This window comes from Mustela erminea, chromosome 12, assembly GCF_009829155.1.
Source record: "Mustela erminea isolate mMusErm1 chromosome 12, mMusErm1.Pri, whole genome shotgun sequence".
Taxonomy (NCBI): Eukaryota; Metazoa; Chordata; class Mammalia; order Carnivora; family Mustelidae; genus Mustela; species Mustela erminea.
The window spans coordinates 110,671-129,668 of NC_045625.1; the positions used below are offsets into that span (position 1 = coordinate 110,671).

The 18,998-nt window shown below is 47.6% G+C and overlaps 1 protein-coding gene across 12 annotated transcripts in view; it reads right to left on the minus strand.

Moving 5' to 3' along the window:
- CACNA1B (calcium voltage-gated channel subunit alpha1 B) overlaps positions 1–18,998 on the minus strand; it is a 182,974-nt gene that overhangs the window by 75,552 nt on the left and 88,424 nt on the right. For 7 of the 12 annotated variants that reach the window (XR_004277441.1, XM_032307658.1, XM_032307660.1 and 4 more), the window contains 2 exons: positions 14,730–15,512; positions 13,506–13,723 (listed from right to left, as the gene is read on the minus strand). Coding sequence is in view for 11 of the 12 variants with exons in the window: in XM_032307658.1 (XP_032163549.1) it covers positions 13,506–13,723; positions 14,730–15,512 (1,001 nt within the window). In the remaining variant the exon portion in view is untranslated. The remainder of the gene's footprint in view (positions 1–13,505; positions 13,724–14,729; positions 15,513–18,998) is intronic. The other 5 variants (XM_032307664.1, XM_032307662.1, XM_032307663.1 and 2 more) reach the window with 1 other exon arrangement.

An 18,998-nucleotide genomic window follows, 5' to 3' on the forward strand; every position in this document is an offset into this window, starting at 1 on the left:
CCACCTCTCTCAGGGTGGTATCAGTGGAGGCCCAGCAAGAGCAAGGAGCCTGCTTCCACCGGGTGTGGGTGTCAGTGAGAGCTGAATGAGAAACCTGTGCTTTCACTTCCGTCGGTCGGTAATGAAGAGCTCGCCCACCCTGCCCCTGCTGGAGGGGAATCACGGTAGGCCAGCTAAAACAGAAGACTTAAGTAAAACTCAGAGGTTCATAATATATTTTTTTAAGATTTATTAATTTATTATTTGACAGAGAGAGAGAATTCACAAGTAGGCAGAGAGAAAAGGGGGAGACAGGCTCCCTGCCGAGCAGAGAGCCCGATAGAGGACTCGATCACAGGACCCTGAGACCATGGCCTGAGCCCAAGGCAGAGGCTTAACTCACTGAGCCACCCAGGTGCTCCGGTTTATAATATAATATTAAAATATCTAGGGTTCAATTAAAAATCACTTGTCACCAAGAACCAGGAAAATGCTAATTTGAATGAGAAAAGACAATCAATAGACACCAAGACAATACAGATGTTAGAATTATTTGAAAATAATTTCAAAGCACCATCATAAAAATACTTCAGCAATTAAAAACATACTGGAAACAAATGAAAAAAAAATTTCAGCAAAGAAATAGAAAATCGTTAGCAAAAAAATAGGAGAGAGAAAGAATTAAATATAAATTTTAGAACTGAAAAAATACAGTAACAAATGAAAAAACTCAATAAATGGGCTCAGCAGCAGAATGGAAGGCACAGAGGAAAGAATCATTGAGCTGGAAGACAGAACAATAGAAATCACCCAATCAGAACAACAGAGAGATAATAGACTGAAAAAAGTGAACAGAGCTTCAGGGACCTCTGGGACTAAGACAAAAGATCTACCATTCATGCTAACAGAGTCCTGGAAAGAAAAGAGAAAGAGGGAGGAGCTGAAGATGTATTCAAAGACAGAATGAATGAAAAAATTTCCAAATTTGGCAGAAAGACACAAACCTACAAATTCAAGAAGCTGAGCAAATCCCAACCACAATAAACCTAAAGAAATCCATGCCAAAATACATCATAATCAAACTTCTGAAATATAAAGACAAAGAAAAAAATCTTGAAAGCAGCGAGAGAGAAACAACAGCTTACCTATAGGAAGAAAACAATTCGAATGACAGTGGATTTCTCATCAGAAACCATGGAGGTCAGAAGGAAGAGGCACACGTTTTTTCAAGTGCTGAAAAAAAAAGAACTGTCAACCCAGAATTTATACCCAGTGTAGACACCCTTCAGGAATGAAGGGAAAATCCAGACCCTCTCAGATGAAGGGAACGTGAAGAACTTGTCAGCTGCGGACCTGCCCTGAAGGAAATAATAAGAAAGACCCTCTAAACAGAAAGTAAATTATGAAAGAAGAAATACTGGAATATCAGGAAAGAAGAAAGAACAACAGAAGAAGTAAAAGTATGGGTAAATACAACACATTCTCCTTCTCCTCTCGAGTTTCCTACACTATGCTGGACACTTGAAGCACAAACTAAAACATACACTGAGGTGGTTCTAAATGTATGTGGAGGAAATAATCATGACACCCATACACAGGAAGGAAACAGAGGTAAACCTACTATATTTCACCTAAACTGGTAAAATAACAAACCCAGTAGACTGGGATACGTTATATATGTAATGTGATACCTTGAGCAACCATTCAAAAAACAATACAAAGAGACAGACTCAAAAGTACTGCAGATAAATCAAAATGAAACTCTAAAATACATAATAAGTAACCCATGCGAGGGCAAAAAAGAAAAAAAAAAGAAAGAAACGAGAGAAATAAAAAACAAAGAATAAACAAAAATTAAACAGCAGACTTGTCATAACACATACAATTACATCAAATATAAATCGTCTGAATACGCCAAATAGAAAACAGACCTGAAAAGGTCAGTTAAAAACACTACCCATCCATGCACTGTCTGTAAGAAACTAACTTAAAATATAACCATATAGCTAGTTTGAACATAGAAAGGTGAAAAAGATATACCATGCAAATATTAATCAAAACAAAGTAGGAGTAGATATATTCATGTCAGATAAAGTAGACATCAGAGCAAAGAAAATCATCAGGTACAGAAAGGCACGTCACACGATGATGAAAGAGCCGACCTCTCAAGAAGACGGCAATTCTACGTGTGCACGTGCTCAACAGCAGTGACGCAAGTATGCGACGCAAAGCCTACAGAACTGAGACAGACACGACAAAGCCACATTTCTGGTTGATGACTTGAGCACCCCTTCCCAGCCACTGACAGGTCTAGACAGAAAACTGGCAGGTGCTGGTATGAAACAGATAACAGCCTTGTCACTATTGAGGACTGTTTTTTTTAATTCCAAAAAGATACGTTTCATTGGCAAAGTCTACCAAACATCAGAAGGACAATTAGCACCAGGTCCACACACTCACCTCTAAACACAGAAGAAACACTTTCCAATTCAAATTATGAATTCAGTACCATTGTGATACCAAACCCAAAGACAGCACAAAAAAATAAAAAGGAAAGAAAGAAAAGTACTAATATCTCTCATGAATACAGAGGCAAAACTCCTTAACCAGACATTAACAAACACGATTCAGGGACGCCTGGGTGGCTCAGTTGGTTGGACGACTGCCTCGGCTCAGGTCATGATCCCGCAGTCCCGGGATCGAGTCCCGCATCAGGCTCCCAGCTCCATGGGGAGTCTGCTTCGCTCTCTGACCTTCTCCTCGCTCATGCTCTCTCTCACTGTCTCTCTCTCAAATAAATAAGTAAAATCTTTAAAAAAAAAAACCATTATTAAAAAAAAAAACACGATTCAGCAGTATACACAAATGTATACTCTATACAGTATATACAAATGTGCATACAATATACACAAATGGCTGTGTACAGCGGCCAGCAGAGCTTAACCCAGGGATGCAAGGCTGACCTGGCATCTGAAGACCAACCAGTGCAAACTACTGTATCACCAAAGAACAACCACAGGGTCCCATCGACTGATGCAGAAAAAAGTCTGACAAAATGTAGCACTGATTTAATGCCAACACTCTCAAGAAAAAGGAACAGAGGGGAAGTTCCTCAACTTGATAAAGAACATCTACCAACACCCCCCACCCCAAAAAACCCAAGACTAAAAACGAGAGCTAACATCATACTTCACACGTCGAAAGACTGCCTGTTCCCTCCTCCCACAAGAGGAGACTAAGAGAAGGACATCAGTTCTCACCCCTGCTGTTCACACAGTTCTGGAAGCTGACAGTGCAACGAGGGGGGGAAAGGAAAAAAGACACACACACACATCAGAACGTGAAAAATAAACTGTCCACTAGCAGATGACTTGATTCTTTATGCAGAAAATCCCAAGGAATCTATAAGCACCTGGAGGAAAGGCAAACCAAAGTTACATAATTTCTTTAAAATCTGATGAAAATGAAGACATCAAATGTCAGAATTACAGCATATGATTACATTATTAATCAGAGGAAAATTCATAACCTTCAGTAATCACGTATCAAAAATTAAAGAATAAAATAAGTAAACTAAGTGTCTAACTCAGGAAGCTAACAAATGAACAACAAAGTAAAACAAAAAGGTAAGAGGGAAATAATAAAGACAAAATTGGGAAGTCACAGGTTAAAAATCAAAATCACAGTAGAACTATCAATAAAATAAAATGTTGGTTCTCTTCATGAAAACCTACAGAATATATAAATCACTAATCTAATCAAGAAAAAAAGGAGGAAACATAAAATACACAGGATAAAAAATGATTAAGGGGGTAAAACAGAGGAAATTTTTTTAAAAACTTACACCTCTTCTTTGTCTAACTATACATACATAAATTGGAAAACCTAGATTGAATGACCAGGAAATTGTATCTGCCAAACAGATCTCAGGAGACAAGAAATAAGAAGTTTAAACAGACAATATCCAGACAGAAAAGAAAAATTATCAAAGAATTATCCTTCCCAAAGAAACCGGACCCAGATGATTTCACAAGAGAATTCTACCAAATCTTTAGAGACCAAGCAATCCTAATGCTACTTCACTATCCCAGAAAAGAAAAAGAAGGAAACATTCTAATGCTTTCTGGGACTCCGCAAGAGGCACAGCACACAGAGAACACCTTGGGTAAACCACCCCGTCGAGGGCCCTCAGTCTGCTGACACGCGCACTTCAGAACATGCATCCCGCACTGCAATATTGTTGGGGTTCTTCTGGCTGACATTTACGTAGGAAAAATGTATACTTCCCCCAAACCCAATATAACATTTTTTAAAGATTGATTTATTCACGTGAGAGAGAGAGAAGAGCGCAGGAGGAGGGGCCGAGAAAAGGAAGCAGACCCCTGCCGAGTGTGGAGCCGGACCCAGGGCCCCACCCCAGGACTCGGGGATGGTGTCCTGAGCAGAAATCAGGACTCCGCTGCTTGATCCACTGAGCTACTCAGGTACCCTGCAATATAACAGCTGTAACCCAAAGAACATGGGAAAAACTCTCAGCCAAGATTCCGAGTTCAGCTGGTTGACAATTAGAATTATGCGTGATGTTTCTGAAAAGCGCAGAAGCTGCTATGAAGGTGTGCACAGCAACTGCCCATGAACAACTAGTTTAGCTGTGGTGATCAGGGAAAATGCGGTAGGCATTCTGTGTCCTAACGGGGCAGTTTTTACTTTACACTATTTACCTGTCCTTGAGCTGTATTCATTAAGATTTATTTATTTATTTTGAGAGAGAGAGAGAGAAAGCACAAGCAGAGGGAGAGGCAGAGGGAGAGAATCTCCAGCAGATTTCACGCTGACCATACAGCCCAACATGGGGCTTGATCTCACGACCCCGAGATCATGACCTGAGCCGAAATCAAGAGTCAGACACTTAACCAAATGAGCCACTCAGGCAGCACAGTTCTGTTTTCAAAAATTAATTGGGGATTTTGAGTACAACCAACTTTAATACATTAAAATTTTTATAGTACATTATAATTTTCCCATTTAAAATAATAGGAAATGGCAACATAACAACATTCAATATTCAGTAGTGGATTAATGAAATTAAATATCAGGGAACTACACAGCATTCATATCTAACCCATATGATACTTGAACATAGGATAAGAAAGCTAAGAACACTTCTCACTTTAAAATATGCAATTAGGAAGGTATGTGCTATGGTGAGTGCTGTGAAGTGTGTAAACCTGGCGATTCACAGACCTGTACCCCTGGGACTAATAATACATTATATGTTAATTTAAAATTTTTTTAAAAAAATTTTTAAATAATAATAATAATTAATAAATAAATAAAATACGTGATTATATGATTGATGAATCACTGCCCTCTATACCTGTAAACCAATAATACATTATATGTTCATTAATTGAATTTAGATTTTAAAAATAATAAATAAAACAAAATGTGCAATATAATGATATAAAAAATACATGTTTGGTCACTCAGATGACCACAATATATTTCTCAGACATTTGGCCTTCATCCATAGTTCTTGAGAACGCTTCAGAGCCCGAAAGGTGACACAGGTATCCTGAAGGATGACTTCGGGACTCCACCCAAGGGTGGGAGCAGGTTGGCCAGAGAAGGAGCCACATGACTAGAGGGTTGAGACACTCAGCCGCAACCCCGACTTCCAGGGAGGGAATAGAGGCTGGAGGAGGAACCAGCCAATGGCCAATGACTTAGTAAATCAGGACCGCAACAAAGCCTCCATAAAAACCCAAAGACTGGGTTCAGGGAGCCTCGGGGCTGGTGAGCAGGTGGAGACTGGGAAGAGTGGCGTGCCAACAGAGGGCATGGAAGCTCCACACCCACTTCCCAGCCCACACCCCACGTATCTCTTCACCTCGTTCTTGATTCTTACCATGCATCACAGCCTTTAACAAACTGGCAAACGTGAGCAACCCAAAGAACTTAAAGAGGAGTCAGAAGCCCAATCTGTAACTGATAGGTCAGAAGCAGAGGTGACAGCCTGGGGTGCCCGAAGTGGAGTGTGGGGGGAAGTCTTCTAGGACTTCTAGGGAAGTCTTCTGAACCCTTAAGCTGTGGAACCCGATGCTTTCTACTGGTCAGCAGTATCAGAAGTGAGTTGAATCTGGGACACCCTACTGGTGTCTGAGAATTGCTTGGTACCGGGTGAAGGGGTGGGGGGCAGGGAAGGTATCCATGTTGAAATTCGGTCTGGAATTTGGGTCAACCCAAAAATCCTACATAAAATATTAACAGACTGAAACATCACTGTAAAAAATATGTTAACTGGGGCGGCTAGCTAGCTCAGTCAGTAGAACATGTGACTCTTCATCTTGGAGATGTGAGTTCGAGCCCCACATTGGATGTAAAGATTACTTAAAAACAAAAATCTTTAAAAACAATATTAACAGGGGCACCTGGGTGGCTCAGTGGTTAAGCCTCTGCTTTCCGCTCAGGTCATGGTCTCAGGGTCCTGGGATCAAGACCCACATCGGGCTCTCTGCTCAGCAGGGAGCCTGCTTCCCTCTCTCTCTGCCTGCCTCTCCGTCTACTTCTGACCTCTGTCTGTCAAATAGATAAATAAAATCTTTAAAAAAAAATGTTAACAAAGTAGGATTTATTCTAAGATCTCAAAGACAGTTCAATAGCAAAAAGTTCATTACTATAAATCCCCATATTTAAGAGAGAAAATATATGATGTCTAGGGTGCTGAAAAGGCCTTCAATAAAATTTAACATCTACTCCAGACAAACACTTATTGAAATAGGAATTAATGGGTACTGCACCTTGATTTTACTTAAACAGACATACACACACACACACACACACACACACACCCCTCTCAAGCCTAAAACCAGAATCTAATTTCATACAGGCAGAAACAAGGTAAGGATACCCACTAACTCCACTGTTACTGTTACCTGATAGCATATTAGCCAGTGCAATCATGCAAAAAAAAACTTTAAAAAAAAAAAAAAAAAAAAAAAAAAGGCCTCTGTTGGGTCAGTGGGTTAAGCCTCTGCCTTCAGCTCAGGTCATGATCTCAGGGTCCTGGGATCAAGCCCCGCATCAGGCTCTCTGCTCAGCAGGGAACCTGTTCCTCCTCTCTCTCTGCCTGTCTCTCTGCCTACTTGTGATCTCTGTCTGTCAAATAAATAAATAAAATCTTAAAAAAAAAAAAGCAAAGGATCTTGAGAAGTCCGAGACTGGAAAGGAATAGTTAGCACTGTATTTGTATTTGTAGAAATTAAATAACACACTTGAAAATACACTTGGGAAAAAAAAAAATCAAAGAGTCGATGCTAAAACTAATACACAATTTGAGGGTTCAGAAAAGAAATAGGATACAAAATTGCCATAAAAAAGTCAATAGCCTAGATTTCTGCCCCTAGCAGAAGCCATGACAGAAACCAAATTAACCCTCGCACCAGTAATAATTAGAAACAGAAGACATTAAAAGAATGAAAGGACAAGCCACAAACAGGTGGAAATTATTTGCAAACCACACATCTGATAAAACACTGGTATCCAAAACGTAGAAAGGAATCTTAAAACTCAACAGTTAGAAAATAAACAACCCAATTAAAAAGTGGGCAAAAATGTCTGTTCTCATACTACAATGGAATTAAACTAGAAATCATAAGATAAAGATAACTGGAAAATCCCGTAATATGTAGAAATTAAATAACACACTAAGTAATACATGGGTCAAAGAGGAATCTCAAAAGAAATGTAAAAATATTTTTAACTATGAAAATGAAACTTATCAGTTTGCTGGATGCAGCAAAAGCAGTGCTTACAAGGAAATGTATAGCACTGAAAGCATACATCTGAAAAGAAAGACTTAAAATCAGTAATCTAAGCTCCCATTGTAGGAAACAAACGAACAAACAAAACATTATAAGTAAACAAAAGAAAAGACATTAATAAGAATTAGAGCAGAGGGGCACTTGAGTGGTTCAGCTGGTTAAGCGTCTGACTCTTGATTTTGGCCCAGGTCATGATCTCAGGGTCAGGAGATGGAGCTACAGGTCGTGCAAGCTGGGTGTAAAGCCTGCTTAAGATTGTCTCCCTCCTGGGGCACCTGGGTGGCTCAGTGGGTTAAAGCCTCTGCCTTCAGCTCAGGTCATGATCCCGGGATGCTAGGATCGAGCCCCGCATCAGTCTCTCTCCTCAGCGGGGAGCCTGCTTCCCCCCCACCCCGCCTGCCTCTCTGCCTACGTGTGATCTCTGTCTGTCAAATAAATAAATGCTAAAAAAAAAAAAAAAAAAAAGATTCTCTCCCTCCCTCTCCCCCACCGCCATCCTTTTCTCTCGCAAAAACTAACTAAATAAATTTTTTTTAAAAATCAAAAAAAAAGAGCATAAATCACTGAAATTGAAAACATAAAATAAAGAAAGAATATCAACAAAACCAATGCAACTGTTTCTTTGAAAAGATCATTAAATTTAGATTAAAATCGTTTAGGCTAACTAAGAAAAAAGAGGGAAAACACAAATTACTAATAGAAGAAATGAAAGAGGGGACATCAATATTGATCTCACGAACATGAAAAGGATAATAAAAGAACACTATGAACACCTCTATGCCCACAAATTCGATAACCTACATGAAATGGGCCAAGTCCTTGGAAGGACAAATATGCCAAAACTCACACGAGAAGAACTAGACAATGTAAATAGAGTTCTATCTATTAAAGAGATTAATTCATAACTTAACTACCTTCCGAAACAGAAAGCATCGGGCCCGGATGGGTTCACTGAGAATTCTACCCAACTTTAAGGAAGAGATGATCCCAGTTGTCAACAATCTCTTTCAAAGGACAGAAGCAAAGGGAGTACTTCCTAACTCATTTTAAGAGGTCAGCATTACCCTAGTAACAAAACCAGACAAGGCATTACAAGAAAAGAAAACTATACACCAATATCTTTCATGAACATATGCAAAAATTCTTAACAAAATACTAGCAAATCAAATCCCAGAAAGTATAAAAAGAATTATATACTATAACCAAATGAGATCTGTCCGAGGTATTCAAGGCTCTTCCAACATTTGAAAATCATTGAATGATCACATCAACAGACTAAAAAAGAAAAGTCACTTGATCCTATCAATAGATGCAAAAAGCATTTGACAAAATCTAACACCCATCAATCACAAAAACTCTCAGAAAACTAGGAATAGAGGGGAACTTTCTCAACTTGGTAAAGTCTATCTTTAAAAAACCGACAGCTCACCTCCTGCTTAATGATGAGAAATTTGAAGTTTCCCACTAAGATCAGGTCTACAAGGCAAGGATGTCACCTCTCACCACTCCTTTCAACATCATGTTGGATGTCCTTGCTAAAGTAATAAGGCAAGAAAAGGAAATAAAACATATACAGATTGGGAAGGAAGACATAAAACTGTCTTTTTTTCACAGATAATGTGATATCTATATAGAAAATCCAAAAGAATCAACAAAAAAACTCCTGGCACTAAATGTGATTTTAACAGGGTGCCTGGGTGGCTCAGTGGGTTAAGCCTCTGCCTTTGGCTCAGGTCTTGCTCAGGTCCTGGGATCGAGCCCCACATTGGGCTCTCAGCTCAGCAGGGAGTCTGCTTCCCACCCACTGCCGCTTTCTCTGCCTGCCTCTCTGTCTGCTTGTGATCTCTGTCAAATATATAAATAAAATCTTTTTTTTTAAAGTGATTTTAGCAAGACTGCAAGATACAAGGTTAATACACAAAAGTCAATTACCTTACTATTTATCAACAATGAATAAATGCAATTTGGAATTAAAAGCATGGTATCATTTATATTAGCTCCCCCCAAAATGAAATTCTTAGGTATAAATCTAACAAAATATGTACAAGACCTACGTACGGAAAACTGAAACTCTTTTGAATGAAATCAAAGAACTAAGTAAAGACAGAAATGTCCCTTGTTCGTGATCAGGAAGAGTCAATACTGCCAAGGTGCCAGTTCTTCCCAACTTGCCCTGTAGTTTCAATGCAATCCCACTCAAAATCTCATCAAGTTATTTTATGGATATCAGCAAAACTATTCTAAAGTTTATACGGGGAAGCACAGACCCAGAACAGCCAACATTTCAACATAGAAGGAGAAGAACAAAGAGGACCAATAGCACCCAACTTTAAGACTCCCTCCAAAGTTACAGTGGTCAAGACAGTGCCATCTCGGTGACAGAACTGACAAACAGGACAACAGAACGGAGTAGAGAGCTCAGAAATAGACTCTGGAAGCAGAGCCACCTGATCGTCAAGATAAAGAAGCACAGGTAATCAGTGGGACAAAGACCATCTCTTCAACAGCCGGAGCTACAATCCGGGATGTCCGTATGTGGGAGTGAACGCAGACACAGACATTATACCCTTCACAAAAGTTAGGTCAAAATGGCTCGTAGGACTAAATGTGAAATGCAGAACCGTGAAACCCCTAGGGGATGACATTGGAGAAAACCTAGATGACCTTGTTTATGATGACCTTTTAGATACACCACCAAGCACGTAAGCCACGAAAGACATAATGGATCAGCTGGACTGAAGTTAATAAATTCTGCTCTGTGAGAGACAACGTCAAGAGAACAATTAGATGAGCCACAAACGGGAGGGGAAAAGCTGCAAAAAACACAGCTGATAAGAAAAGAAGCGTTATCTAAAATTTACAAAGAACTCTAAAAAATCGAAAACAAGAAAACAACCTAATTTTAAAAACATGCCAAAGATCTTAACCAAAAAGATAATGCAGATTGCAAATAAGTATATAAAAGCAATGTACCACATCACCCATCATTAGGGAAATGCAGATTAAAACAATTTGGTGCCACTACACACTTAGAGAATGGCCAAAATCTGGAACACTGACCATACCAAATGCTGGCAAGGGTGTGGAGTAATGGGAGCGCTTGTACGCTACTAGTGGTAAAATGCAGAGTGGTGCGGACAGTTCAGTGGTTTCTTACAAAACTGAACACACTCTTGCCATATGATCGAGCCATTTACTCTCCTTGGTATTTACCCAAAGAAGCTGAAATCAAGTTCACACAAAATCTTGCACACAGATGTTTTTAACAGCTTTATACACAATTGCCAAAATTTAGAAGCGACCAAGATGTTCTTCAGTAGATGAATGGGTAAACTGTGGAACACCCAGACAATGGAAATATTACTCAATGCCAAAAAGAAAGAAGCTTTCAAGACATGAAAAGACATGGAAGAACCTTAAATACATATTGGTAAGTGCAAGAATCCAGTCTAAAAAGGCTACGTACTATATGATTCTAAATATACTGCATTCTGAATAAGGCAAAACCATGGTCAGTAAAGACATCAAGTGGTTGCTAAAGTTAGGGAGGGGGAGGGATGAAGAGGCAGAGCACAGAGAATTATTAGGGCAGGGCAAATACTCTGTGTCATATTATAGTGACAGCGAAATGTCACTGTACCTTTGTCTAAACCCATGGAATGGGCAACACCAAGAGTGAGCCCGAAGGTAAACCACAGACATCCGGTGATTACGATGTGTCCGTGGAGGTTCATCCCTGGTAACAGATGCAGCATCTGACGGGGAATGTGGATAATGGGGGAGGCTATGTTTGTGTGGGGGCACAGAGTCATGGGAACTCTCTGTACCTTCCTCTTTGTTTTGTTTTGAACCTTAAACTACTCTTCAAAAAATTAAGTCTCAAATTTTCTTTCAAATAAGAAAATTAAAAAGTCAGCAAAAGGTATGAACAGTTATCTCACCAAATAAGACATACAGATGGCAAATACACAAATGAAAAGATGCTCAACGTCACGTGTCATTAAGGAACTGCAAACAGAACAAGGAAGTACCCTTACATACTTATCAGAATGGCAAAAACACAAAACACTGACAGCACGGGATGCTGGAGAGGAGCTGGAGGAACAGTTCTCACTCACTGCTGGCGGGAATGCCAGACGGTACAGCCACTTGCTTAGACTACCAGCTCTTTACAAAACTAAACACAACCTTACCTTACAATCCAACAGTCATGCTCTTAACTGTTTGCCCAAATGAGCTGAAAGCGTATGTCCATACAAAATCCTGAACATAGATGCTTATAACAGCTTTATGCATAATTGCCAAAATTTGGAAGCAACCAAGATGTCCTTCGGCAGGTTCATGGATCAACTGTGGAATGGCCAGACAATGGATTACTCTTCACCGCTAGAGAGAAATGAGCTAGCAAGCCATGAGAACACATGGCGAAACCCTCCATGCACGTTGTAAGCACAAGAACCCAATCTGAAAAGGCTGTACACTGTATGATTCCAACTACATGACATTCTGGAAAAGGCAGAACTACAGAAGTGGTAAAAAGATCAGTGGTTGCCAGGAGTTGGGGAGGAGGGGCTGCACCTGACTCATGGACAAAAGCCAGGTGGGAACCCTGGACTCATCCTCAAGCTTAAGCCAGAGAGAAGCAGACCAAGAGTCTGGGAACACAGACACACTAGTATCTCTGAGAGCTGAAACCAGAGAGTGGACCAGGGAAAGTTCTCTCCCAAGGAAGCGAAGGGCAGGGGGAAGCCAAAGCAGCCAGAGCGGGCTGCTCCAGCTACTCCTGGCATGGTATACTGGTTCCCAGGCCCCAGATGAGAGCATCTGCCCAAGAGGTGAGGGGTGTGTGCACGTGCCTGAGTGTGTGTGGACACATCTGCAAACACAGGCCGGCATTGCATGGCACCTGGTCTTCTCAAGACTAAACTTAATCACACCTTGCATGTGAGCTCAGCTTCCACGGCCTGGCCCTCTCCAACCGCCCCCAGGATGCTCTATCTTTGTGCTCACAAGCCATCTGTGCACCTGCTACACACAGTGTGAGGGGACTGTATCTGACCCCTCCAGGTCTCTCTGTCCCTACTAGACAGAGTGACCTGCAGACACAAAGAGCCTCTTGCCCTCAGTGCCTGCACATGGCTGGGCAGGGAGCAGCTGCTCAATCAGGAGTGTGGGAGAGAGGAGGGGGAAGAAGAGCTCAGGCCAAGGCCTGTGGGGACCTCAGAGCAGGAGTCACAAAGCACATAAGTCACGGGAAGACCACTGGCTAGTTGTCAGCCCCCATCAGGTTTGGGACCAAGGTGCGTAGCAGCTTTCACATAACTAGGAAGAGTCATGACCATCCTAGGGTCTGTCTTCCTGATGAGACTTATAAGTCCCACAAGGGCAGCCCTGGTCCCACTCCCTCCTGCTGTCCCCCAGCACTAACACTTGACTGGTGCTTAGCTAGTAACTTGCAAGTGTCTTTGAAAGGGAGGACAATAGCACGTAAGTGACATGAAATAGTAATAGCGCTCCTCGGGGCCACTGGAAAACGAAGACAGCAAGGCACGGACGCCAGCACAGAGGACCTTCTCTCCAGCTGGTGAGACAGTTCACACAGGCAGGCTCCATGCCCAAGCAGCTGTCATGGAGGGGGCTGGCGGAGAGCCAACCGGGCCTGCACAAGGTGGGCCCTGCCCCACTCAGATGGGAGATACTCACTGGGAACAGCCGTGGTCTCCCCAGGAGGGCCGGTCAGTGTCACCGGGATGTGCACAGTGGCACTCAAGTCCGAGGGTTGACTGCCCATCCGTGTGACATTCCGCTGATTATCTGCATCCTCTGGCTGTTCCTCTACCTTCTGCAGACAAGTGCTGGGCAAGGCGTGCACAGGGCCCACACCCACTGGTCCACTGGCCTCCAGGTCACAGTGTGGCTCCCTGCAACCAAGAATGCACGTCAGAGTCCGATGCAGCCCCCAACTGCTACTCAGTCTGCAAAACCCAGCTCCATGTGCCCCCGTGCCGACCAAGTAAAGCCCCGACTGCTTCTTCTGCTACTCTGGCATTTCCTCTGGTTTTTATCACTTTGTACGTTTCTATGTTTTTAGGGCTGATTCTCCTGTCCGTCGCTGGCACGAGACTAGGCACGGCTGGCATCACAGTGTGTAAAGAAAGGGAACTGTCTACAGCATGAAGAAGCCGGTAGGAGGGTTTCCCTCAGCTACTCCACCAAGAGCCTAGGACACCACCAGACCAAGAGGCCCAGCACAGGGCTCTGCACAGAGACGGTGCCCAGACTGGGCTGACCCTGGATGGTCACCTCCAGCTGCAGGAGTTCTTGCAGACTACTGGCCTTAGCCCGGGGGGCTCCTGTTACCCCAGCTTGCTCACAGAGTCAGAGTCAGATCCTGGCCCAGCCAGAAGCAGGCTGGACAAGGCTGCTGTGGAAGGGAAGGAGGCCCTCTGTGTCATGGCCACCCAGCCTGGCCCTATTCCCTTCTACCATTTGGCCTAGTGGCCTCCTTAGGGGGCTCTCCCCACGTTTTTCTTTTCCCCGGGGCTACTATGCTCTTCCCACGCCAACATGTCCCAAACCAGTCCCAACAACTTTCCCCACGCCCTCTCTCCCGCCTGGGTGCCTTGGACTAATGGCTGACATTCGCTGAGCATACCCTGCCTGCCCCCCCCACCACCAGTTTTAAGCATTCTACACGACACCCCATCAAGGCAGGATTGTCACCACCACAAGCGATGGAGACAGAGGGCAGGGGGACCAGGTGCAACAGGGGCCACTAGGCAGCTCTGCACCCCCAACCCTGTGGACCCTGACCCCGGCCCCCTCCCAGGCCAGCGGCTGGGTACACCATCAGTAGCTCTGCAGCCCCAGACCGGCCTCCTCCCCGGCCAGCCGCTGGGTCCACCATGGGCACGCGCGCTTCCTCACTTGGGCTGGTGGTTCCGGAGCTCCTTCTCCTTGTCTCGCTCCTCGCCTTCGCCCTCCTTCTCCGCCGCCTCCTTCTCCGCGTCCTCCTGCGAGGGCAGCGCCTTGTGCCGGGCCCGGTGCCTCCGCGCCGGCTCCTCCCCGCTCCCCGCCTCTCGGGGTCCGGCCCGGGGGCCGCCGCGGTGGCGCGCTCGCCGCTCGCCCTTGGCCCCGCCGCCGTCCTTGCCCTGGTCGGGCGCGTGCCGGTGCGCGCGGTGGCGCCGGGGCTCGCGCTCGGCCGCCTCCTCCGGGGAGCCCCGCCGGTGGTGGCGCCGGCCGCCCTCGGGGCCCGGGCCGCGGCCGCGCTCGCTCCGAGCCTCCTTGCTGCGGCTGCGGTGCGGCCGTGGCCGCTCCTCCCGGGCCCCGGGCTCCCCGCCGTCGGCCTTCGGGACGTCCGCCCGCTCCTGCTCCACCGCCGCCGCCGGGGCCGAGGCCGCCGCCTTGTCGCGGTGCCGGTGGTGCCTGCGCGGCGGCGGGTCGGCGCCCTCCGCGGCCTCCGCGCCCTCGGACCGGGCCTTGCCCCCGGCTGGGACCCGCGGCCCGTCGCGGCCCAGCTCCACCACGAGCGGCCGGTCCAGGTGCGTCTTCATGTCGGGCCGCAGGTGGCGCGTGGTGGCGTAGCGCAGCCGCTCCTCGGGGTCCATCTCGCTGTACAGCGCCTCGCAGCTGGCCCTCAGGTTCTGCAGCCGCAGCTGACTGGCCCGCTGCTCCCACACCGAGCGCGCCTTGGCCGAGTTCTGCGGCCTGCTGCGGGGAGACCGGCGGTGAGGGCCGCGCCCGCCCACGCTCTGCCTCGCCGGGGAAGCCACAGATGGACGCAGCGATGGAGGGATGGCGGGGGGGCAGGGCGGGGTTGGGGGGGCAGGCGCCCTGGAGACCCCCGGCAACCGGTGCAGAACAAGTAAGGGACACCCAGGGGGCCCAGAATTCGGCCCTGCCCCCACCCCCATCATGACCCCACCGACTGTGAGAGCACCAGCCTGCGGGTGAGCAGTGGGGGGCTCAAGGCCACCCTGGAGCAGCTGTACAGGGGCCCTTGGCCAAGGGATGCAGGGCAGTGGGAATGACAGGCACCAGCAGGAGGTGGCAGACAGGCTTCCAGGGCAGGTGGGCTGCTGGCTAGGAAGGCCTTAACCGGGAGGTGGGGGGGAAGAGTCCAAATGGGGCAGGACTGAGGAAGAGGCAGGAGGCAGGGAGCCCCCTGCAGCCACCCTGGGGCGTGGCCTTGCTTCAGCATAGAGCAGAGCTGCCCGGGAAGGGGCTTCTCCACCTCCACTTCTGGAAAAACAGCCACTGGCCAGGAGACAGGGGTGTCTGTGAGAGGCCCTGAGAAGAGGCAGGTCCCCAGGATCGGGGTAGACGTAGCCCAGGGAGCAAGGGGCCGGGGGCAGTGGCCCCTTCTCAGGGCCAAAGGATAAGCTGGGACTGCTCCCTAAGGTGGGCAGCACTATCCAGGCACCTGCCACTCGGCTCAGTGACCACTTGCTCCCAGGAGCCCAGCAGTTAGGTCTGGGGCTAGAGATGCTCCCTCCTGTGGTCCTCAATACCCTCCACTCTCCAGGCTCCACAGAGAGCCCCTTCCTTCCACCAGGGCAGAGAAGCCCTCCAGCACCAGGCGTGGCCTGTACTCCAGGCTCAGCTGTCCCTGCACAGGCCGTCAAGGTTTGACCACCCCACAGCCTCATCCACATAGTCTTATGTCGGTCTCCCCAGCCCAGGGTACATGAAAAACCATTTGCATTCTGGAATCTGTGCTGAATAAGGCCTCCAAAGTAGGCGACCCCAGTCCCACCCTGGCCAAGCAGGAACCTCGTCTGAGGCCAGAGTCTCATCCTTCAGCCTCTGGAGATTTCTGGACCTACTGTGATGGTAGTTGTTCAGAGCCACACTGTGCTGTGAACTGCAGTGGCCCACTGCCTCCAACCCTCACCACAACCTCCCTACTTCACAGATGACGACACTGAGCCTAGACTCATAGAGGGCCCTCTAGCCAAGTCACTGACGGAGCCAGGGTCAGACGCGTGCAAAGACAGAAAAAAGGTCTCTAAAGAAGTGAAGCCTTGGCCAGACCCCTGACTGCACTGACAGCACAGAGTCACAGCCTGAGGGGCCCCAGACCAGGGCCCAGGCTGGACAGGCCACCAGCATCAGGGCCCTGTGCTACTGAGCGCCATGCTGACCTGCAAAGCCAGAGGCAGCCGGGCGAGGGACAGCCCAGTGCCTGCGGCTCGCCTGCACAAAGTGTGTGATGCCAGATCCAGCCTCTTTAGAGGGGAAGTCCAGGCTCCAACGCAGGGAGCCATGTCCAGGGCACTGCCTCACAAGAATGGAAGCCAAAGAGCACAATGTCGGGCCCTCACCTGGGAGCCCCTATGCTGGGCAGGCAGAGCAGTGCATGGGGGACAAGTGTGGCCTCTCTGGCCATCTGCTAACCAACACCATCAACTGCCTCACCAGGTCCTGGCCTGCCTCCTCTGAGCCATCAAAACTGTCCTTCCCTGCTCCCAGGGACACCTTGCAACAGACCCTCTCACCTTCTGTTTCCATTCCTTGGACTTCAACCTAGAGCCCAGGGGACCTACCCGTCCCAGCCTGGCACCAAAATAAAGGACCCAACTGTGAACAATGCTGAACCACGTGAGATGGGTGACAGGAGCCCACGAGGGCCGACAGCCAGCCTGGCCACCTGACGCAGGCTGGGAGGCAGCGCCACATGGTCCTCAAGGTGAGGGCTGGGTGCAGCCTAAGACCTGGGGCCAGCTCTCTGCCAGAACAGACAGGTGATGAAGACAGTGGGGACAGTGTGCAGGCTGGGAGCTCAGGATAGGCTCCTGGTAACACGGCCCTGCTCTCCCCAACCCTAGCTGCAGCTCCTTCTCTCCCAGAGACCACCCAAACTCCACGAAGGGACGATGTGTCCGGTCACATACAGGGTGCCACGGAGCTAGCAGACTCCCCCAGAACTTCCCAGGGGAGCAAGACACGGAGCAGATGGGCTCACACAGCCCCCCTAGGTCCCTGTGGCTCTGATCCTGCTGGGTCGCCCTGCCTCTTTGGGCCCTAACGACACCTGGAGCTGTCTGCACCCACCCACTGCTTGGAGAGGTCTGGCTTCCTCGGAGTCCGGGCAGCAGGCCTCCCCCCCTTGCTGGTGTCTGAGTCGACCTGCACCAGGTTGCTATTCGGTCCCTGCTCTGTCTGGTTCATGAAGTAGTGTGGGCCACCCAGGTCTCTGCACCTCTCCACTGAGCTCACAACACCCAGAACGTGAGAGCAAGGGCCAGGCCACCATCTGAAACACAGTAACAGTATTCCAGACCAAGCCCTTATTGTAAAAGGCTCTTTAAGGAGTCACATGAGGAGCTGCTCCCACAGTGCCTCAACCTCAGCTTGCTGGCAGAGCCCTATTCGGCCACACCCAACCCAGGCCTTGTGGACACCTGCAAGGCCCAAACAGGAGCGTCCATGACACAACCCCGCTTTGGGTCTCGGCTGAGGGAGCCAGGTGTGCACAGGTGCCAGTACTGGGAGGCAGCCCTCACTGTTGACATGTTAGTACTGACATCCACACCTTCCTCCAGCCTGGGAATCAGTCATCCAGGACCCAGAGTTCTTACCCTGGGACACACCAGGGTCCCCACAGCCTGTGAACAAGCCGTGTCAGGTCTAGGCCAGCCGAGCAGGGAGCAGGTGGCTCAGAGAGGGCCAGCACTCTCACACTACTGGGCCCCAGAGAGAGTACCTTGCTGCCCCATCCAGGTGGGCAGACCACAGCCAACAGTTCCAGAGACGTCCCACCTGCAGCGCTTGGCCTCACCCTGGAGAGGAAGCCCCTGGAGGCAACCATCCCAGGACCTCCTCCCCAGGCAGACTGGTGTCTCCTCCAAGAGTGACACACTGGGTTTTCGGTGGCCAACCTCAGGCTCTGGCTGGTCTAACATGAGAACAGCTCTGCTGTCACGAAGACAGCTTCCTAAGGGTCCCAGATATATCCCCTCCCAAGTCAAAAAAGGATGGGGCAGGAGGACCCCGTGAATGTCCTCAGTGAGTCTGACTGGACGCTCTCCCTTGTGGGAGAAACACAAGGGCCACAGCGCCCATGGCAGCCCAGCAGCAGCCACCTCAAGAGAAGCAGAAAATGCCCAAGACACCAGAGAGACGCCACAGGGACAGACAGCAGACAAGAGGACCAGCGGGGAGAGGAAGGGCCGAGCGCAGAGTCTGGCGCCCAGA